The following is a 24,663-nucleotide window of genomic DNA, read 5'->3' on the forward strand; positions in this document are numbered from 1 at the left end:
ATTTTAAATTTTTAATATTTTTAAATTGCTATTAAAACATTTTTCAAGCTTTTTGAGTTTTGACCCAACAGTAAACATTTTATGACATTTAATTAAAGAATAAAAACGAAACAAACGAAAATATGTTAAATGTATATAATCTATATATAAATGAGCCAAAATATTTTGAGGAATTTAGTCTCGTACAAATTTTTAACATATAATGATCCCTAGGGCCCTCCACTAGTTAGCCTTCATTTAAGTATAATATGCGGTTTACTAATTAATTATTTTTACTCAAATTTGGTTTGAAAGAGTTTGCAGCTTATCACCAAATGCATCCTAAGTCCACCTATAATTCTATAACTATTTTTAACTACCCGGTTAATTGTTGAGTAATATTAACGCAAGTAAAATAGGATCTAACTACAACTATAGGATAGCCCGATAGCATAACTTACGACCTGCAGGCACTTCTAGATTGTTTTACAGCATATCAATTCACGCAACGTAGGTAAAGAGGTACTGTGTTTGCTATCTAATGTCGAAGTATTCCATTAATTGAAAATATTACTTTAGTTTACTATAAAGTATAAACACTAAAATATATAAAAACCTAACTAAAAAAAATGTGGACTTATTGGACACGATTAAAACAATTCACTGTAAAATAATAATATCGTACGATTAAAATAAACTAATTCTATTTGAACAAATATTTACACACTGTATACATTCGTCGTCAACAATAAACAAAATATAATATTATTATAATAGTATTATCATACTAATAAGTAATAACGTTTATAGCCAGCACAGTATACCTACCTAATAGCAATTTCGTGTTACGACATAGATGTTATGTGTTTGTAAAAATTAAACTTCAATTAGCATTATATTTTATTCGATATGTACGCATTATACTAATATAATTTATAAATATAATTTGTATTTTCTTTATTCAACACTTTCGAAAACAACTTTTTTTTTTCTTAATTTTAAAGGGAAAAGGCTTGGAGACACGAGAGGCGTTGTAAATTCCACTTGCAGCTGTACAAATTCGAACGATTGAATGTATTGTTTTTTTTGTGGGATTTAAAATACTTAGGTATGCCAGTATCTGTAAACATTAATACCGTAATGCTTTTCTAAAAGTTAGTATTTAAATTAATCTAATATTGGAATTACAACTTAAAGTATACCTATTTGTATACTGTAAAAATGTAATATGATTATTGATTGACAATTAATTAATATAATAATATCATATCGTTACATATATTCCGATGAACATTCTCGCTGTTGGCTCTAATCCTGTACTCTTGTCAAAGCTGTAGCATAGTTGTAAGCAATTTGACCAGAGTTCGGTGAAAACCCGGAGCATAACTGCATAAGATTTTAGATTGGTCGCGGACGGCCATCCGATCAAGGGTGCATCGTTTGCAGAAGTTCTCTGCACTGCCATTTTAGGCATCGAACTAAATCCTCTGTGAGGATTATATTTATCATCATTAATTTATATTATAATATTTTTATAAGTGCCTTTTATTATAATATAAGAGTATAACACGCGTTAGTTGTGACTTGTGACGATATACCTAACAAATCTAGAAAAAATCTCCTCTAGTAAAAATGGCGGTAAGCAAGATGGTATAATAATATACTATAATATTACTAATATATTAATATACACATATTAATTATTAATATTAGATTTATATCTTAACAAATACTAAATAATATACCTACCTTAGATCCCGAAATAATGTACCCAAAGAAGTATAACATCAAAATGAAAATATGTCTCTTGCTTAATAATAACTGTTTGTAATTATTTTAATTAAAAAGAAATTTAGATATTCCAACATGTTAAAATTAATTAATATATCATTTACACTTAAAAAGACATAGCTTCTACAGCGTGTTACACACTTAAGCCCAAAAAGAGTTGAACAATCAAAATTTTTTTCTGGGCAACGCCAGATAAATTAGCTAGTTTATATTATAAAAAAAAATTCACAATATATAGTGACAATGTATATTTTAAAAAAATTCGTATTTAATTTAAGAATAATTTAGATTTTTCTTTTACAAAACACAAATATTTTTAACTCTACCTACCTAACGAAACCCGTGTCCGCAATTGGGTAGTCGGAAAAAAGCCCAATAAAATAAACACACCACGGAAAGAAAGTCTTCGGAAATAATAGTCCATGCGAGTGCCATATATGTAATATTTTATATTTTTAAATCATTTCGTTGATTATACTGTTAATTTAACTAGAAAAATAATTATAATGTTTAAATTATTTAAAATATAATTATAATATTATGTTATTAGTACTTGGTTTGATAATTTGATTAGAAAGATGGATAGCCGGAAAGGTTAGTTGAAAATCGTCATAATACATTTTTCTTGTACTTAATCTATACTATTATATAAAATTGTAAGGGATTTTCTACGACCACACTAACCGAGAAAACTACTGAACCGATTTGGCTGATTCTTTTTTTGTTGTGTTCGTAGTTGTCAGGACAAGGTTCTTATGAAAGAACATTTTAGGAAAATCCACCAGAAAAGTAGGAAATACGGATGTCAAAAATACAGCGCCATCTGTCCAGAAAAAAATAAACTATAAAATAAAAAATTTAGTTAATTGTTGCAGATTAAAATAATAACAGTGTATTATAATGGTTGCTGTTGGTTAATCGAGCATGTTTGTTGATTTATGTGTAGATTAGACCTCTGAGAAGAAGTTAGATTAATTTAAAAAGGGTAAAATTTGGTTTCTTCTTATTCATCGGATTTTAGTACGGTTAGCTTAGGTTAGGATTTTGTATTAGTTGGTTATATTAATCCATCGTAGGTGGAATTAAGTAAAAACGACAAACTTGGTATAACTTTGATCTCTGGAGCTAAATCATACACATGGGTACAAACAGCACGGGGTCCGCGATCTATCGCAGGTAGATTGCCTACCTGATAATATACTGCTATGAATCAGAATTTTTATTCTGGGTGACTGGGTAACAGAAAAGTTAAGATAAGTTTTGAACACCATACAGCGAATATTAAATAAAAAATTGAACAAAGTTTGAGTCATATAGAGTTGGTACATTTAACGGGTAACGAAGTGCACGGGATCAGTTATTTTTAATAATATATAAAATATATATTGATCATTAATTGCAATAGAAACATTTTAATACGTTTTCATTAACCATTTTTATATTTACTTACCGATCACATTAAACGATAAAATTTGAATGAAAAATTATACATCTCACCGTCCGGAAGCAAAATAAACAACCAATCATGCACGGGTGAAGCTGTGGCGGTCGGCTATAATATTAAAATATTAATTCGACTTAAAGGCTATAATAAATAATAAATATATAAAAAGTCCAGACTGATAAAGCGTCTCTACTCAGAATCGTTTTTTCTTATACAATTAAATTATATCATTGAATTCAAGTTTAATATAATCCACTATACACTGATAATTTATATAATTATTTATAATAATTATTGTAAGGGGTTTTCTACGACCGCGCTATCCAAGAAAACTACTGAACCGATTTGGCTGAAATTTTTTGCTGTTATACGCCTGACAGTCTGCTGAAGGTTTTAGTACAACTTTTGTTAATAAAAAATGAGTATAAAGTACTTGAAAAATTAAAAACTAAGCTAATCTAATCCTTTATACGTAAAAGAACAAGCCTTTTATGACTACACCATTAATTTTTTCCAATTTTTTTTTCACAGTGTTTCAAATACCTTCCTGAGTGTCACAACATCGCCCGATATTTAATTTTTTTTCGGAAGGGAGGGAGAAAGGAATCTATATATATTATATACCTAAAATAGGTAGAACTGAGTCACTGATCGCTGTATCTCAAAAACTAGGTACTCAACATACGAACTTGAAATTTAGAATAGTGGTTCTTCTATATTTTTACCGTGCAATAAGAAAGGATTTTAAAGAGGAGCTCAAACAGTGACATTGAGGATCATATTGGAAATTGTATTTTTATTTATTGATAGTTGCCATTGGTTATTATTGGGCAGATCAGGTACAAGCTTGCATCAAATCGAATTATTGAACATTGCCTACCAGGGTGGCCGAGCTGCACTTACTGCAGTAAGTATTACACCCGAAATAGTAGTTGAACAATCATATTTTTTTTAAGATTTGCGATTTTTTACGGGTAATGAAGTTCATGGGTTCTGCTATAAAAATATATAAGATTAATACCGCTAGAAACATTTCAACAAATTTTTAATGACCGTTTTTATATTTACTTGCCGATCACATTAATCGAAAAAATTTCAATAAAAAATTATACATAATATCATCGTTCAAAGGCAAAATAAACAACCAGTCACGGGCGAAGCTGTGATGGGTCGACTATTTACCTATATTTTTCAAACTTATATTTATTATTTATATTTTATTACATTTATTGATTTATATCAAAAATTGTCTACAATTAAAATTAATATTACCATGTTAATTAATACATTTATTCATATTTATATTTACATTTTTTCAGTTGGTTTTTTTCCAATGATTCCCGCAATTGTTATATTATAATATTGACTAGAACGTCTAGAACAATTCTTTAGCCACTTCCTATAGGTATAATAGAAATATGCAGCTTGAAAATCGCAGTATTGGAAACTTCATTAAGCCATAACTTCGAAACCAAATCACACCACCAAATTCTGATTTAACCATTGTTTTCTGTATACCCAACTACATAAATTAGAGAAAAAAAGGGGGTCCGGTAAGATAACAAAGTTCCGACATATGTTACCACTTTACCAGGAATATATTATACATATTAATATATTATTATGTAATAAATAAATGCGAAAAGTGAACAAAAAAACAGCAGATAACTTCTTGATGTTACCTATTCTTGATAGATCATTTTAATGTTTAAAATAAAGTATAAGTTACATTTGAATGTCAATAAATATATTGCCTACAAACTTAGTAATATAAAATTTTACAATAAACCATTATTTTATTAGTAGGTACATTATAACAAATTTAAATATAAATTACTTCAACAGTTTAACAATGACTAGAATAGTAATAAATCTTGATAGGAAACCTAGTTAAATATAAATCTTAAGTATTGTTCAACATTTGTTATTTACTAAATTTTAAATAAATAAAATAATAATACATACCTATCATCTGTTCAATAATTAAATTATATATTAGTTTTTAGTAATACCTATACTCAAATATTCAGTTTAAAATATCAAATACATTTTCAATTGAACTGTTTTTTAACCACTTTAACACCATAAGTAAGATAAGATCCTAACTAGTATTAGAATAATGTATTTTTAATTTCTGATAAGTGTAATTCTGTATAATTTTGTACATTTTAAAATATTTTCTAGCTAAAATGATTAAAAATAAAATGAATACAATATTGAAAGCAAATATTATTATTAGTTTAAAAAAGAAACACAATAATGAGCTTAATCTTTAAGTTATATAAGTTAATATTAATTAATTTAAAAAAAAACCAGATAAATTATTTATCGTCTGGTTTAACATTTTTAGGCGTGAGATACACTTTAGAATATATAATATTAAAATTAACATTTTTAATACAGCATATAGCACATATAGCACATGTCTAAAGGCTCTGGGAAGTTATTGTTACTTTTCAAGAACACTTACTTATAGTGGTATATAAATAAAACCAATTTATCTTTCCTCTATAACATATTCTGAAAATAAGAACTCATGAGTCAAGTTAATTTTAATTAAACAATGTGGTTTCATACTTTCATCAAACAACATTTAAGTGGTTGCTTCGGGACTAGAGAAGTAATAATAAATTAAATTAACTTAATATTTGCAATTTAAATATACAAATAGTATGGTCTATGAGTATTGACATATTATAAATGTTCATTTGGAAGATCAAAAACAATTACTTACAAAAGTTGACTGGTGCAGATATCTTTAAATTTAAAGACAATGATGAATCATTAAATTCAAAAAATAGTTATAGTAATAGCTTGGTTTACCTAAAAATAATCATAATTCATAACTATTATACTGGCTTACATTTCTTCAACATAATTTGTTGTTTTCCAAAATTTCTTTAAAGACAAAACTTGCTTAGAATCTACAAAATACATATCATTCACAATCATTGTTAACTGCCAAATCATTAGTTTCTTCACTCATTTCCCCCAAACATGAAATATACTTTAAAAGTTTTTAAAAATAATAATTGTTTTTTTATGGGATCATAAGTTAATTTAATAATTTTCAAAACAATGAACGATTCAATCAATAATGTCATTGGCAACTGCATTATTGGGAAGTTTTTGGTTTCCAGAGATTTAAAAATGATAAATAAAATTGTTTCAAATATGATTATTATAAAATACTTTTTAAGAACTATATTTATATTTTATATTAACTAGTGGAAGATAATCATTACATTAGATTGAATAAAAGGAAAAACTAAAGCAATTTTCTTCTTTTTCACACAAATTAGTTACTTTAACTTCATGCTATTAAAAAATATTATTATTTTTAATGCTATAATTTTAATCCTGTATATAAATATTTGTTCTTTAGTAGTAGAATTGATCAACATTTATATGTGTGGGGATTAAAATGTTGTTTTTTTTTTATTTATGGTTTAAAGGACCTGTAAATGTTACCTGTATTTAAAATATATGATGTAGTATAATCATCAATTTTTGAAAATCTATACCTAAATGCTTCTAAAGTAATTAGATACTTATGCATTTTTTTTCAATTAGAATAATCACTACACTCTAGCATGTTCATTTCAGATAGTGAGATCTTTATTTGGTAACCACACATCAGGTCCTGAATGTTCATCAATAACATTTTTTACTTTTTCAAAAATGTCTTCAAACGAATCACCTTTTATAATAGCTGTAAATGTATGAAAACATATTCAATGATTAAAAAATATATCTCAATGTTATCTAAATCTGTTTACCAGTTAAATATTCATTATAATCTTGTTCAACTTTCATTTCTTGATCATAGATTTTTTTTGCACGGTCTTCAGTCATTTTATCACTTATTTTCCTGAATATTTAAAAAAAATAATAGTTACCATTATTTATATTTTTAAAATCAACAAATTAAATATTTAAATAATTACATTATAAAGTCCAGAGAAGACGCTTTAATAAATATGGTAATAGGATACAGGTCAGCTGCTTGTAAACGTTTAATAGCGTTAGAGCTTACATCAAGAATGCAATGTTTGTTCTATATACATTTAAAGAAAACAATAAATTAGAATAATTCATAACACAATATTATAGTTAAAAAAAAATTGATACATATGGAAGAAAATATTAGTTATACTTGTTCGGCAACTTCTTGGACTGAAGCTAAAGAGGTTCCATATAAATTATCATTAAACTGACCAGCTTCAATAAATAAATGTTCTTTGATATCACGCTCCATTTGTTCACGTGATTTAATAAAGTGATAATGAACACCATCAACTTCCCCCTGCCGAATTTCTCTCGATGTGTCTATATAATGTACAAAACATTTTATAATTTGTATAATCAATAGCTAATAATTTATAAGTAATTACGAGGTACACATGATCCAAACTCTTCTGGATATTCTGATATTAAATGATCATTTATTTTGTCTTTATAAATTCCAACTACAATGACAGGGCGACTATAGTTTAATGTTTTCTTAATAACAGATTCATATGGTAAAATTGGTTCTTCTAAAATATAACATACATAATATTGAATTAAATTTGTGAATAAATATATTTGTTATTTATGTAATGTCATTAAGGGCCGTTCTTACAATGTCCAGTTAAAGTTAACCGACACTTAACCGGCCGAATTCTTCCGGAAAAAAAATCTGTTATCAGTCGGTTAGCGTTAACCGACACTTTACCAGACATTGTAAGAATGGCCCTAAATTGTTGTTACTAAATGTATACAAAAAAAATTATATTGTATACAATGTTTAACTTAAATAGTAACACAAAATATTTCAGCCGGATTACCTGAAGTTGAAATTAAAAAATTCTGTATTTGCTTAGTACAAAGCCATTACTTAAAATGTGACTATTAAAAGACGGAGTAAATGGGGAGGAGGGCGAAGTTTCTCATTGTATAACTCACGATCACAAGACTGACTGAAAAAATAGGGTAGGGCCCTAGCAAACCCAAGCTTTATTATTGAAATTGTGTCCTGAATTTTAAATAGCTTTGAATTAGTCAATTTTTGAGATAAAAAAGTTTAATTATCAGTTGCATGAAATAAAAATGTTATTCGAATTTGGTAATAATGTGTTGCCATTTAAAAGAAATATAATTTTATTGCGCATGTGTGCACTAAAATTCTTAAGAAATTTGTCTACCTTTCTCAACAAATTCAAATTTCAGTCAATGTTTATCTGTTTGAAATATTTTGTGTTATTATCTGAATGAATAATTATTTTACACTGTATACAACACCTAAAAAAGAAGAAAAAGATTACTGATGAAATTAAATATTCTAAAAAAAAAAAAAGGATAAATGTTATACGTCATAAATGTACATGAATATTATTTTAATTTAAAATTAGAAAAAAATTTTTTTTTAGTATAATATAATATAAATAAATAAACAGATTGTTATAAGTAATAAACTAAAAACAATTTTCATTTAAAAATATTTTTTTTATATTGAGATATTTCTAAGGTATTTTTTACTAAATAACAGCATAAAGCAATATTGAGGTTAACATCATTGTCATTTTGTAATATGACTTAGTGACACATTTGGCCTGCTGAGTTTTAAATTTATTACAATTTATTACACGTATAATTTTATTAAATATGAACTTGAATATGAAATTTAAACCAAATACCTAGAAGTCTACTTAATGTTATAATACAAAAGGGGAAAAATTAATGTTAATAAATACAAGATTTCTAAAATGGATTAATTGTTGTGATTTTTGTGTAGGTAAATTGTCGAACCACATGCTAACTGTTGTTATCATGCAAACAGGTGGGCACTATTAGTTTTAAAAAGCATAGTATAATAAAAAAATATATTAAGTCATAAACATTTCATGCTATTAAATGAAAAATAATAAATAAATGGTTATGAAAGGAAAGAAAGGATGTATATACCTAGTGAAATATCTCTTACCAACAAGTAGTTCAATTATGCTTATGCTGCTTAAATTAATACCTTCAGATGTTGGATCTTCGTGAGTGTAACAAAGCATATAATCTGTAAACCCAATGTTTACTGTACATTATGTATAAAAGGAAGAGAGAAGAATAATTCAACCAGATTCAATGGGGAATCTCTTAAACCATTTTTGAATATGATACTGAAAGGAAAAATAATACTTACGATCTTGGTCTGTTCCAGTACATTCCAAACGATCTGCTTTACTACGCATGAATGGAAACATTCGACTTAAAGCAAAATTTTTCTTTTTTTTTTCCAAAGTGGAAGTCTAAATAAAATAAAATACATTTTTTTTAGCATGTATAGAACAGTAGAGCACAGTAAAAAGTATTTACTTTATCAATAAGAACAGGAACATGTCCTTGAAATTTAACTGTACGATCTCTGGACTTTTGTTTTCGTTCCCAACGCTTTTTTGAAGGTACAATACCAATACGATCCTCTTCACCAGCCGGAACCAACTTTTTAGCTTGCCACCATTCATCATCATTAGCATTAAGTATGTGTAGAATGCTACCATATGTAAATGATATGCCACGGCTTGGGAGGCCATCATCTCGGTTTGGATCGTAATCAAACAAAGCTCTAAATATTATACATAGGGTTAATGATTACTTATTAGTTATTATTTATTAAAATACATATTATATACAGAATACATGGATTTAAAAATTAATTAAAATCCATGTTTTTTTAGATGTATATTAAAATTAAAATATATATTAAATATTGATATTGCATTTTTAATAAAATTATAATTATACATATTAAATAGTATTAATTAGCTACATTTTTTGTAGTAAATTCTCCCACTTATTGACAAATTTAAAGTTCTTAAGGTAAAAACCACTGATTGTATAATTTTTGCATGTTAAAAATTTGGACCTGGCTACACCCCTGTATTCAAAAACTATTAAAATATTTTTTATTAAAAACTATTTTTTAATGAATAAAATAATGAAAAAATAATATTTAAAAAATACGTATTTGAAATAATTTTTTCAAAAAGTATTTACAGTAGTATTTGAATAAATAAAAATAATTTTGGGTTGATAGTGACCTATAAGAATACACATCGGGTTTTTAAAAAGTTGAACACTGACATGGGCAGATAGGCTCACCGGGAAATCGGGATTTCCCGGTAGACCCATGACTTCAGCCCTGGTACTAAATTGTACAAATATTTTCCGGTAGGCCAGAAATTGCCTACCTCGCATGAGCACTGATAACGTCATATAATGGACAATGGCAAACCCTATTTTAATCTTTTAACTGTAATTTAAAACCAAATACCTGACAAATAACTGTAATTTTTGAGAAGGTCTTGGTAATGTGCTTGAAGACACAATAGCTTTTTTCATTAATTGTTCTTTAATATCTGCTAATTTAATTTGGAGCCTATGATATTCTTCTGGCCGTTGTTGAGCTATAATAGTAACAATTGGTCCGTCACCCTAAAGAAAAATTAAAAACTTTTAAAAACTATATTCAACTAATTATTAAAATTGCATGTAAAATAAATAAAATTACTTTTAAAGCTATAGCGGCATCATCATGAGTGGCATTTAGCATGTCGATTGCATTAACACTTAAAATACGATCACCTGGTTCTAAAATTCCATTTTGATCAGCTGGACTACCAGGTGCCACATAAGAAATAAATATACCTTCTTTATCTTCTCCACCAATTATGTTAAATCCTAATCCTTCATCAGACCTTCGAATAGTAGCTACTTTTTCAAGCCTGAAAAATTGCATATTTTCCATATATTATTTATGTTAGTATAGAAATTAAAATAATATATAATATACATACATTAATGATATATTTTCACTGCTTGATTTTGACGAAATGCTGGATTTAATTGGTGTTTTTGGTTTTATATAACGCATGCTAAGAGATTCTTTTACTAAAAGTTATAATAATAAAAATAAAAATACAAAAGTATATTTATATTAAATAAAGACAGATAAATATACATACCAATGACAAGTACTACTTTATCGCCAGTTTCTTTAAGTGCAGCAACTGCTTCTTCATGAGTAACATTTTCTAAGTCTACATCACCATTCTATAAATAAGTACAAAGAATGATCATTCAAGAATTATTATTATTTATGAGAACAAACAATTTTAAATTAATACATACCAGTGTGTTTTTAACAGCTATCAATTTATCACCTACTTCCATGCGACTATCTTTATGAGCTGCACCACCCTCTAAAATTTTTGTAACATAAACTCCACTATCTCCAGGTAGATGAACATTACCAACACCTCCAGCTATTGTGAAGCCCAAACCTCCATCCTCTTTTTCTAATTCAATTTCTGTTACTGTATACGATTTTTCTGGTTCAACAAATGCATCCTTTTTGCGCCGTTTTACATGCTAATTGTTCATAAAGATTAAAAATTAGTAATAAATACACAATGAATAATTTGAAAAACAAAACATACTAGTGTAACAACATCTCCAGCATTTTTAAGAGCAGTTACAGCAAAACTATGTGGAACGTGTTCCAACGACTGATCATTCACTTTTAAAATAATATCATTAGCACGAAGACCAGTTGGACCAATATCTGGACTAACTCGAGTCACAAGAACTAATGACTCTGAATCCACACCACCAGCAATGCTGAAACCTAGGCCTCCAGAGCCTCGTTCAACTGTTATTTTATCATACTCCCAATATTCAGTTTCATCATCCTAAATAATAATTTATAGTAATAATATTCTCTATTACAAAAAAATAAATTCCAATGTACATAAAATAAAATGTACAGTTAATTAAACAGAAAAATGTTGTGCCCACGATTTAAGATAGTATTAGTACTACTGTCTTGAATAATTGTGGTTGTGACCAATTACAAATAAAAATATAAATAATTAAATAAATATATAAACATTAGAATATCTTTGTTAGTTTAAAGATCAATACATTTGGTAGATAAATTATGAAATTAAAATGCTTGATTAATTCAGATTAGGGTAGGTTAGGTTAGGTTATAATTTTTTAACATTTGAATTTCCAGCATCAAAATCGCCCGAAATAAAAACAAAGTGATGTATATTTATGTCCGCTGTTATAGGAACCAAATATTTGTTCTAAAAATGTACTTTTTGTATTTCTACTTTCTAAATTACTAAAGCTCCCATAATTAACAATTATTGAAATATTGAATTATATTAGAAATTAGAATACACTTACAGTTTCAAGATTAGATTCTTGTTCAGTAGCATCGCCACACGACTGATTACCAGTATGTCCACTCAGCCCATTAATCTATACAAAAAAAAAATCATAAGTATAAATTAACATAAAATATATATTTTTTTTCTAAACACATACTTGACAACTTATATCCACAAGTTCTTTCTTTTTATAATCTCGATGACATTCAGTTTCTAAAGGTTGAAAACTAAGATCACTCTGTTAAGACACATATTTAATAATTAGAATTATTAATAACATATTATTTAAGCTACGTATATAAGCATAATTGTTTTAATTTTACATAAAATATTAAAATAATGTTTAAAATATTATAATAAAAAAATTAACAACCACAATCCTAGTTTTTATGAGGAATATATTTCAATGCAATTTATTAGAGTTTGTTTAAGTTGTATGTATAATCTTGTATATTATGTAATGTTAACACGTTGAATACCAACTAACTCATTGGTTGTGATTTTAAGAATGTTGAAAATCATGATCAAATAAAAATACTATACATAAATAGCTATCAAAAAAATACAGTTGAAAATTTGTGTATATTTCTTACTCTATTTCCAAAATGTAAAAAAACATGGGGGCCATTTTTATCAGATATGTCATGCTCTAAACATATCCTAAATAAAATTAACAAAACAATTTATTAAATTTATAAATATCCTTCAAAATAAAATAAATCTACAAGAATACTGTTATACATAAATTAAATAAATAAAATTAAATATTTAATATAGGTACTACATTGTATTACACTACAAAAATTTTCATTCAGTATCTATTTATAGTTGAGCAGGAAAAGCTTAACACATTAAGCTCTACTAGAATTATCAAAGCATAATGTTGCGTCAAAATATTTTCGGTCCACTATTTCAGGGAAAAAATAAATACCAACACAAAAATAAACAAAAATAAAAAACAATTGTATCTTTAGCTTCTTGAGATAATACCTGATTGCCTAAAATATATTTAAAAACATTATCTTATCTCAACGCCAGCCAATATTATGAATTATCTAAGTGAACACATATTTATCGGCGAGTAGTTGACACCGGCTACCTGGGCAATGTTTATGATGTCGACTACCCGTCAACTGTGGCGTTGAACGTGTTAATCTTATGATTTTTATTTTTAGGAATTTATATTGTTCAACTTTATATTTAAATGAATATAATTTATTAATATTTATGTTTTACATTAAGTACCATTAAATCTATGTGACCTAATAAGCATTATGAGCTAATATGGACTACTTAAGATGTATCATTAGTAACATTTTCTATAGATGCATATATGATACATGTACTTACAATGTACATTGTCGCTTATTTGTATTATGTTTATTTAAAAATTATGAATATATTTCTAAGAATGGGAATAAATATCCTGTTATTGGAAATTAAAATGGTAAGTTGTAATTACCAAACCAACTTTAGCATCAAATTGATCCATAATATATTTTTGTGCAATTGATATATCTTCATCTGTTACAGAATGACTTTCATCTTGGAGTGCCAATTCATAAAATTCTTGTATATCTAAAATAATCAAAAACAATATGAGTCAAGAATCAAGATAGAGCAATATGTAGAGCATTATAATTGCAAGAAGTGTCATGTTACGTTATTCCGCTTGACATATAAGAGGGAGTGGATAAGATCACAGATTTCAGTTGATATCTTTATCACAATTTACAACTACATCTAAAGTGAAACATTAATACGCTATTAGGTATACTAATAAATAATCAATAATAATAAGTATAATTGAAATATTTTGAATGATTTAAAGCTGGCCTATGCTATACATTGATAACAGCTGTTAAATTTATAAATATATATATATATATATTGACTAATAGGGTTTTCTTTTTAAGTTCTGGAGTAGCAATTCCACATATTTACCTACCTGTTTATTTATCATGCTAATGAACATGAGTGAAAATGTGAAATAATTCATATATGTATTCATCAGTTTTGCAAATAAATGTTTAGTTAAAACATTGACTAGGTATATAAAATCTATGGTTAAATGTAATTAAATAAGAATTAGTTGTAGTTGATGCGTGAACAATGCTATAAAAATGAATTACCGACGAGTGCCTGAAACAGCCTGGACTTAAAGACGCCGATCACTAGCTGCATGACGACTTGAAGATCATTGTCAGGTACAGTAGAGAGTTTTGCGTGGTAATCTTCCAGGAGGGCTAAGGCCCTAAGGGTTTCTGTGATAAAAAAAAAAAAATTAAATAAATAAATAAAATAAAACATGACCTAATGATAAAAAATCGACAAATGATGGATTTATAGTAAAATAATATTTTAGTACATATTATAATATTATTATTGTGCTTCACGACATCCACAAACGATATAAAAACATTGAAAATTGTTTTTAGTTTTTTTCGAACAACAATGACATGGTCGATACTTATTACTTACCGTCTTGTTTACAGACTGGCATTTTCGGGGTATTGAGTGTCGTGTAAGTAGATAATATGTTATTGTTCGTATTGTGAAATAGGTTTTAATCGAAACTGTCGAATAATAGGGTTCTACAAGGCAGTAATGGCGATGGCCAATAACCCAAAAAGAGTGAAGGACGCACACACACGCGCACACACACACCGAAGACCAAAGGGGATCGACGACGGCGACGCACTAACGTCACTCGTCAGGCGTGAGAGTGTGAGACGGGCGACGGCGCAGAAAAATCAATCGCGTCAGCTGTGCAACGTTTGTGGGTCACGAATCACGATGGCGAGGGTAACGTTATTGCAGTTGTAGCTACTTGATTTTATAACTGTGTTTTTGTTTTCGGTGTAATATCTGATGCGAGTTGGCCAGCAGCTGGGTAGGGCAAGACAAACACGATGATGATGATGATGACAATACAAAATGTAATGTATGAAAATATTTAAATTTATGGAAATTAGTCGACTGCGATTCGGATTCCCGACAAGACCATAAACCATAATAATTCATAATTAATATTATAAATCTTAATTATTGTTTGATTGCGGAAAACTCTTCGTAGTCAGTGGTGGACGGGTGATGAAAGCTAGTTCCTCAAAATAGACGATGTTTAAAAATACACTATTGACACATGTTACCCCTGCCACACGTCACCATGTCTACACCACTGCCCGTGAAACCAACCTACCACAGACAGCAACATACAGCGTGCCGTGAACTAATGTATATAGATAAATCACAAAATAGATGAAATTTCATGTATTCCTAGGATTAATATTGTTAGCTGGAAAAAACGGAGTCGCCGCAATGCAGCATTCTAAAAATAATATACTGCGTGAAGTAGTAGTAAACTCGTGCCGAGGTAATTGCAAAAACGGACAACCAAAACAAGGCAGCCGGCTCAATTTTCTCATTCAGTCCCTCACAAACGCTCTGAGTGTAAGTAAAGGCCGGTGTTGCTAACTCCTGGATGGGTGGCCGCCCGGGACTTTTAGCAACAGATCCTTGCCAAACATTCAAACGTGTTTCAACCAACCGTTTCTTATCCTACAAAAAAAAAAATACTATATACTGTATAGTATATTAGTATATTACTATGAAATAAATATAATCAATTAATATATTATATTATAATCATTATGACCGTAAGCAGAAGAACTGGACATATACCGGACGTGGTAGTCAGAAATGTATTATGCCATATCCATTATCCACACATTTCAATTACCGTTTTACTATGTTGCAGTGCCGTAGCATGAAAAAAATTTTGGGGGAGGCACTTAATTTTTTTTCTCTAGCCTTTAAAATGCTAGAATATCTAATTATGACTCCTTTGTTCATAAAGTGTATCTACTACTCGTTTTATGACTATATTATATTTATGTTAACAAGTATGGTACCTACATTTGCTACATTTTAATATAACAATGTATCAATATTATTGTAAACCATAGGTTAATGTATTCATCAATATTATTATCATTATATCAAAATGTATTGTAAACAAAACATTCCATTTTTAGTTCGAATATTATTAAAATTAACTAACAAAAATACAAGACTATATTAGGACTGTTGAAAGCTGGTAGTTTTTTTGTGCAATTAGATCAATAAGCGGAATAAAATATACTTCCAGAAATCCAATTTTAATTTCGAAAAAAACATAACAATTTATCCGCTTTTTGTGTGTTTTGTTGGAAGCTTTTTTTTTTTTTTTTAGTAATTCAAAAGTAAAAGTGAATTTTGAAAAAAAAAAGAAAATTACTCTGGTACTATAATACTAATTAAACAATACTATAGATCATAAATCCATTTCCTACATAATCTAGAAAAGAGATTAAGGAATTCAAATATATGTTTTCAAAATTAAAATAGCCAAAAAGGCTTTTGGTACTGGGGGAATTTGTCTTCCATTTTTTGGGAGTTTTGTGGCACATGTATGTTGAACATTTTTTATCACAAAATATAGTGACGTGACTGCGCGTATGTACATTACTGCAATATATATATGGGGTTCAATAATCTTAGCCGTTGTTTATCTTAAATTACATAAAGCATTCGGGGAACTCGCACACACTAATGATCTGATGATCAGTTACTACACACATAGATTTAGTACTAACGATGGATGTACAATATTTCCTAAATCGGCTAAATCCGACCCCTTCAAAATGGTTCACTTCGACAGTCTTAACTTTTAATTTTTATCGAACATATAATATAATATAAAACAAGCTAAAAAAAATGTTGGGGGGGGGCACGTGCCCCCAGTGACCACCCCGTGGCTACGGCACTGCTGTGTTGGGTAAATTACATTTGAAAAGTAATAAATTACGTTACTCGTTACATTGAATATTTTTATTTAAATTGCATTCGCATTAGCCGACATTTTTTTTATCGCGTTCTTTACTTTTTCATTCATAAAGTATTGCATTACTTTTTTAAAAACTAATTACAAATTCAGTCTATAACAAATAATATGTAGAAAGTTTGTAGGTACATTGTTAATGACTCATATAATGATATAATGTTGTACACATGTTGTATATAATGTTGAAAATTGTATAAGTATTAATTTCTGGGATCTTTAATAATATTGTTGATTATTATAAAAACTTTTGGTATCGTAAATAAATGTTATTGATTCTGAGCGCAGCAATGATGAATGTATTGATTTTACAATGGTTTGTGTTTTTTTTAATTTATTTATTATTTTTTTTTATTTTTGGGTCTGTCATAGTGTCAACACCGTTTGGGACAGTAAAGGTGCTTAAATTGTCTTCAACAGTTTCTTTTCTAATAGGAAAGTGAATCTAGTTGGTACTTTGGGGATCAAAAGTAAAAATTTCCCATTAGTTTTCAAAAGCGCCGTAAAAAACAAAAGGAAAATTAAGGAAAAACGGACATTTTTACGCAAAATCGATTCTGGTTTTTGGTGTAACTCTAAAACAAATGAGTAATGACCGTAATACACGACATTTTCACTGGTTGTTTATATTCGCATTTTCTATGCAAGTTAAATTTTCAAAATATTTTGATATGTTTAGAACTGTTCACGGATATTATCAGCTTATAATTTTATTTTATTTTTTTCTATGAATGTCAATATAACTATTTATTTATTGGGTAAAAAAGCTTGAAAATATAATACAAGGATCCTCAAACATTGTTATACAACGATATAAGAAAAATATTAAAAATTCAGTCACAATTTTTTTTTTTTATAAGCATTTTAAGTTCAAATCTTGACAAAATAAGAAAAAATCACGAAAATGAGCAAATTATATTGAATTAGAAAATCATAAAAACGTTTCTTTTTAAATCTAAGATTTTTAAATGCAATACAAGATTCCTTTTAAGGTTATCTACCTTAATCAAAAAAAAAATTGTCTATATAAGAAAGTCAAATTAAAATTTTATGAGCGTTTGAAGTTTAAATTTTTACTACACATTACTCGATTTTTCATGTAGTGATTTTCTTATTTTGTTTTAATTCAAAAACGAATAACAGTAGACACTTGAGATTTATATGGAGTTATAAGGGTAAACCTTTAAGTTTGATAATAGATAAATTAATTTTAATATTAAAAATAACTGAGCAAAACGCCAAAACGAATCTTCTTAACGTAAAAATTACCAAGTTATGCGAGTGAAACAACCTCTATTTCTCTTAAAAAATGTCCTCTAAAAAGATTCATTGTCCCCAATCTTCATAAGTGATAATATTAGAATTATTTATATATTTTTACATTGCACTAGCTCAATAGACCACACATGTGTTTGGGGCCGGGCATAGGTATAGATTTCAAAACCACACCTTTCCCACGGATCATATCATAATATCATAATTAACTAAGTTTAATCTGTTAAGAATAATTTTAAATAAGCCTAGACTTTATTCAATCAATTAATTATATTCTGAATTTTTTGTTGATGATTTAAATTTGATTTTACATGACGCGTAGGTACTCTATTTACTTTGAAGACATTATATTTGATTATAAGTAGCAGGGCCGTATTAAAGGACAATGTATGGGGGAGCAAATATAAATATGCCGCCCCAGGGCCGTCGTTACGATTGGTGAGGCCTTAGGCATTATCTAAATTGTGAAATGCGAGGCCCCATAATTTATTGTAGAATAAAACTATATTCCATATTTCCCATCAATAATAGTTATTACTTATTAAACTATGAAAATCAAAAGCGTGAATAGTGCTTAAGATTTAGGGAACATACCCTCTGACTTACCTACGTCTGTCGTCTATATGACCAAAAATGTGTAGTAATTATACCTAATATATCTGTACAATTAAATTGGTTGATTAGGCATGGTAAGTCAGTCAGTCAGGACTTCTTCTTTTATGTATCTATAGATTTGAAAGAAAAAAACAAATTTATCTAACAAAAATTTAATTAAAGTGGTAAACTTCAAATAGAACATTATAATGTACAATACATTTAAAAAAAATAAATTATACATTTTAATGTTTATACTATATAATAATTATACATTAAGAACAAAATTTAACTGATCATGATTCATGATGCAAAATTAAAACTTTTTTTTCCTGGATTTTTTAGCTGCAAAAGTATTTCTTCATTTTTCATAAATTATTGTTTTATTTTACATCGGATTTTTAGCAAATCATTTCATACAGCGATAGCTACAATAATTTAAATTTAAAAAAATGTAAAGACTTTTTTTTTAGTGTTACATGCTCCCTTAAGAATAATCGTAGAACTGTAGAAGTGCATGTTACGGGTTACGCAGAAAAAGGAATAATTGGTACCTAGCTATTATATTATATTAGTGAAAATGTTAAAACGCTAGCCACATAAGTCAATGCGATCCGAGGTTTGGAATTAAATTTAAATTAAACTACAATAGGTACCCAATATAAATTAAAATTTAACAGCATGATATTTGTCACCATACAAAATACAAATGTACATTGTATACCTAATCATTCAATTAAACAAATAATATAATAATATAAATACAAAACTAAAAAATGTAATAATTTTGAATAATATTTTAAATTTAAGTGCGAATTGCGAGGCCCTAGGCAAATGCCAGCACTGCCTACCCTTAACGACGGCCCTGTGCCGCTCCTAATTTAGTATACGCCTTTTTTTACTAGCAAATAACCAAAAAAAAATTATTAAGTAGGTACCTACAATGCTAAGGGTAAGGAAAAATCTAATATTAAATCTGTCATACGTCAATTTATAGTATATTGACGTATAACAGATAGCTGTATACAACCATAATACCATAATATTATATTCATACCTAACCTAATCGGTATAATAAGATATTATTCTATTACTATTAGGAGGTACCTATTTGCATTATTTTTAATAATTTACCGTCCAGTTTATTCTATTCCCATTTTCTTAATTTTTAAAAATTACTCGAATATAATAATTTATAACAAACTCTCTCTTTTTTAGCACAAAATGTGCTTAAAACGAGAAACAAAGCTTAATTATTTATTTGTCTAATAATTGATTGTAATACAATGGTAACTATTTGGCCATATTATTTCACTTTTTGCACTTAGACACTTTTTGCACGACGGCGACGGTATCTATTAGTTATGAATACAAATATGAATTATCATTATAATGAAAATACAATAATATAATATTGATATCGAACTATATTTATCTGCCTACCTATAGTATATTAGAAGGAAATTTGACACTTTCCCATCTTTTATTTTTATTTAATTTGTGCAATGTTATAGCCTATAGGTAACTAAAAAAGTAATGGTAAAATCTGAGACTCCCGAATGAATTCCAACAATCGAGGCCCAAATTTTAACACAGTACATAATATAAAATATATTTAGATAATAGAAAATTAGATCTAATTTGTGGTCGTGGGCACTCGTGGCACAGAATAGATGACATTTCAAAATTTCAAATATACCCTAATCGTGGTTTACCGTTAATGTAATCATGTTATGAAAACAACTGATCAGAGACGGAATATTATGATTTTTGATTAGGTACTCGATTGTGTCCCAGTCAGTCAGCTGTTGACTGTTGACTGTTGTTTCCTTTGTGATAAAATAATACAAAATCTCGTTTTCCAGACTCCAGTTACTAGTTAGTAAATATTAAATATTAGGTAACAAAACTGAAAACATTTAGTTTTTTTCTCTTTAAATTTCTATTATTTCCAACGTTAGGTTGTTGTTTTCATAATTATAACGATTAGTACCTATTTAACTACGATTCTACCGTTATAGTAATCGTTTAGTGCGGTAGTTGTATAAATACGGTTTTTTTTTTATACGATTTCTATTCACACTTCGAAAATGTCGTCCAGTTCTTGTGGAACGAACACCAAGAAACAGAAACTGCACCACCATCATCAGGCGTCGTTGGACGTCAACGGTGGTAGCGGCAGTGCGTCAACGGCTCTACTTGATGGTGCAGTTCAAAAAATCACCACCCCAGCAATGGGGTATTTCTGTTTTGATATACTTTACTCCTATCTTAACAGCCTGGAGCCGCCAAAGAAACCAGATTTCACAAATGACCCATTGTAAGTTCAATGGGAAAAGGTAATATTAAACCGTACGCAATACTGAATTATAGGAAAATGTTGGGTAACATTTATGTGCACCTGTGGTAGTTAAAGCTATTAACTTTTTCACTTGAAATCATAACCTGTTGTAATAATGATGTAGTCAGTTTTCCTCTTCGCTTTTTTTTTTGTATAGTAGGGGCTTTGTTCTAAACTCAATATAGTTTTTATATAAGTAATGCAATTCATTATTTTGTAGTCCACTGTTTGTAACATGGGAGACCGGAGTAGACAAGAAACTCAGGGGATGCATCGGCACATTCAATTCGATTGCTTTACACAGTGGCTTACGCGAATACGCCATAACAAGGTAAATATAAATATTGCATTTTAAGCTATTATTAAACATGAAAAAACAACAAACAATACTAACATCTAAGGATTATTTAAGTTTATTTTTTAAGATATAGAGGTAAGGAGGTACTTAAAACTTAGATTTTTAATCTAAACATTATGTCAAATTTAATTCTTTGATAATTTTGAATGCTTATAAAATTATAAAATAATATTCCCATGGCTTTTTTTATCTATTTATATTTTGCCCTGAACTTTCATTTGAAGCCCTGGCAAACCATATTAAATTTTGTTATTAAAAGGCCTAAAATCTGATATTAAATTTACTACTCGCAGACTCACATTTCAGTTTCAAAATTGTTCATTGTACTAAATGTATTAATAAGTTTGCTTGGCTTTAGTCTGATTATTTTTTAATTTAGAAAATTTAACAAGAAATTAAGTTTAATATTTTGTAAATGTTTAATAGGTAGTAAAAAAAAAATTCTATTTGTACCTAGGTATAAACTTGAAAAATGTCACCTGACAAATCCAAAGTAAAAATGTATTGACAGATATAAATATTTTTTACATGATAAAAGATTATGTCTATGGTTAAATTGTCCAGCTAAAAGTTTCTAATCAAATTGGTGCTCAAGAACACATAAAAATTTGTTTTATTATATTATGTTTTTATGCATTGATATATTAAAAAAAAAATAGATACATATTTAGGTTGTATATACTGTGAATTGTGGTTAGTTTTGAAATATTTTTTAACACTTACCAAATTTTTCCGAAAATACAAAAAGGATAATTTAGAATTATTACAACTTACAATTATTTTTTATTTAATAATAAATAAGTTTCAATGTATGAATTTGTATTTTAAATTTTATATTTTTCTTGAACAGTGCACTGAGGGATTCACGGTTCAAACCAATCTCAAACGACGAATTGAACCGATTACATGTAACAATATCGATATTGTTACACTTCGAGGAAGGCAAAGATTACAACGATTGGGAAATCGGCGTTCACGGTATACGCATTGAATTTCAAAATGAACGCGGAATGAGGCGAACTGCTACTTATTTACCAGAAGTGGCAGAAGAACAAGGTAAAACAAATAATAGTTGTGTACAATCATACTAATCTTTCTAGTTTAATATAAACTGAAAATGTTTATACTTATTAGTTTTGATAAATTCATAAATTCCCTATTTTCCTCTACAAAACAGTAATATTAGGATTTATTTTTCACAGGCTGGGACAAAATACAAACAATTGATTCACTCCTGCGCAAAGGAGGTTATCGAGGTCATGTGACACCTGAGACTCGTCGTTCTTTAAAATTGACTAGATACCAAAGCGAAACTGTATCAGTCAGTTTCCAAGATTATATGAACCATATGCAAACTGTACGTTGCTAGCAGCATCTTTGGGGCCAAGAAGACGCAGTGGCCCCTCAAATACCAACACTGCCTAATTTTAAACATCCAAACATACATATTTTAACATATTCACATCCTTTATTACAATCAATGTATTTCAACCAAACATTACCAATTCATTATAACTATCCAACATAACATAAAATCTGACGGCCAATAAAAAAATAATAATTTTTTATGAAAATAATTTGAATGTTGTGATTTTAAAGTAAAGGATATTATTTTATTTTCTTATTTTCGATGGTTTTTGTAAAATAATCTAATAATTAATCATTTTTTAAGTTAATAAGATACACATTCAAAATATATAATAATTATTAATTTAATATACAAACATTTCTAATTATGATTTTTAAATGAATTGTTATTTCCATTTTACTTAAAATTATGCTTGTAACAGACAATAAAACTTATTTAAAGGATGTCCTTGCACTATTTGTTTTCTTTTTTTTTAACTCTTACTCAACAATAAATTTGCCTTCAGCTGTACCAATTTTTTGTTGTTATCTTTAATATTAGAATGAATTATATTAAATATTATCAAACTATTAAATTAAGAACATAATCTGTTTTAGATTATAAAATACTATTTTATCACAGATAAATTTAAATATTGTATAAAGCCAACATACAAACTTAGATTCTGTTTGCAAGTTTAAGTTTCATAATAAGTCAATTCATTCTAATATTATAACAAATAACACAAAATTGTTTCTACTGAACAAAAATTTGCTATGTTGCTTGTGGATCAATGACAGGAAACAAATAGTGCACGGATATCCTCTTAATTCAAATTCAATAAATATAAATTAATGTCTTTCCTCAACTAAGTGAATTAATGAAATTATTCCTCAATTATTGTTAATATTTAATATATTTTCTTTCAAAGATTTTTTTAATATTTATTTTCAAGAAAAAAACAATTACATAATATGAAAATATTAATCATTACATTTTTAAAAACCTTAGAATCTTATAATTTAAAACTTTAAAAAAGCCATTAGTGTTTATAGAAATATTAATTATTTTTAAGTTAGTTATATAAAAATTATACCTTTCCATAATAATAAATGCATTAAATATCTAAAAAAATCAAAGAACATTTTAATTTTACGTAAGTTAGGTATTTAAATATTGAACTTTTAAACTATATTATAGTTAATAATTAATATGTATATATACATTTTTATCACTGAGTTAATATATATTATTAATTTATCTAAATTATCTTGGTTGTATTATTTAATAACCGAATATATTAATGTCTAAAAATACAATTTTATATAAATAATAATAGTTATATATTCATATAAGTGTTGTAAGCCTTAATATGTGTTCACTTACTTCAAAGAAAGTTTGTCTATATAAACATGGTTTTACTTATTTGTCAAACAATTTTT

The 24,663-nt window shown here is 27.6% G+C and overlaps 2 protein-coding genes across 3 annotated transcripts; one reads left to right on the top strand and one right to left on the bottom strand.

Moving 5' to 3' along the window:
- Positions 1-4,879: 4,879 nt before the first annotated feature.
- On the bottom strand, positions 4,880-15,156 carry LOC100166812 (disks large homolog 1). 2 transcript variants are annotated; one of them, XM_001948543.5, is made up of 19 exons: positions 14,905-15,154; positions 14,556-14,687; positions 13,886-14,001; positions 12,581-12,661; positions 12,440-12,514; positions 11,686-11,937; positions 11,378-11,617; positions 11,212-11,299; positions 11,044-11,137; positions 10,758-10,971; positions 10,521-10,681; positions 9,563-9,812; positions 9,390-9,495; positions 9,180-9,263; positions 7,609-7,752; positions 7,371-7,543; positions 7,162-7,271; positions 6,994-7,085; positions 4,880-6,926 (listed from the first exon to the last, which is right to left on the bottom strand). In XM_001948543.5, exons 1-19 carry the CDS (start codon positions 14,924-14,926, stop codon positions 6,817-6,819), a joined length of 2,544 nt encoding a protein of 847 aa, XP_001948578.2. In that variant the 5' UTR covers positions 14,927-15,154; the 3' UTR covers positions 4,880-6,816. The 2 variants fall into 2 exon arrangements, with proteins under 2 accessions (XP_001948578.2, XP_016660449.1); XM_016804960.2 differs by lacking the exon at positions 9,180-9,263 and having other exon boundaries at positions 14,905-15,156.
- Positions 15,157-20,872: 5,716 nt separating this feature from the next.
- On the top strand, positions 20,873-23,450 carry LOC100168891 (AMME syndrome candidate gene 1 protein). Its single transcript, XM_001948496.5, has 4 exons — positions 20,873-21,494; positions 21,736-21,846; positions 22,724-22,929; positions 23,076-23,450. Exons 1-4 carry the CDS (start codon positions 21,265-21,267, stop codon positions 23,240-23,242), a joined length of 714 nt encoding a protein of 237 aa, XP_001948531.1. The 5' UTR covers positions 20,873-21,264; the 3' UTR covers positions 23,243-23,450.
- Positions 23,451-24,663: the final 1,213 nt, after the last annotated feature.

The sequence above is a fragment of the Acyrthosiphon pisum genome, chromosome A2 (genome assembly GCF_005508785.2).
Source record: "Acyrthosiphon pisum isolate AL4f chromosome A2, pea_aphid_22Mar2018_4r6ur, whole genome shotgun sequence".
In the NCBI taxonomy this organism is placed as follows: Eukaryota; Metazoa; Arthropoda; class Insecta; order Hemiptera; family Aphididae; genus Acyrthosiphon; species Acyrthosiphon pisum.

Coding starts and splice junctions, on each gene's coding strand:
- LOC100166812 (XM_001948543.5), bottom strand. CDS start 14,926: ATGCCAGTCTGTAAACAAGACG. Junction 11,618..11,685: donor CTGGAGATGTTGTTACACTA/GTATGTTTTGTT, acceptor ATGAACAATTAG/CATGTAAAACGGCGCAAAAA. Junction 7,753..9,179: donor CATAATTGAACTACTTGTTG/GTAAGAGATATT, acceptor GTTATATTTTAG/AAGAACCAATTTTACCATAT.
- LOC100168891 (XM_001948496.5), top strand. CDS start 21,265: ATGTCGTCCAGTTCTTGTGGAACGAACACCAAGAAACAGAAACTGCAC. Junction 21,495..21,735: donor GATTTCACAAATGACCCATT/GTAAGTTCAATG, acceptor ATTATTTTGTAG/TCCACTGTTTGTAACATGGG. Junction 21,847..22,723: donor CGCGAATACGCCATAACAAG/GTAAATATAAAT, acceptor TTTCTTGAACAG/TGCACTGAGGGATTCACGGT.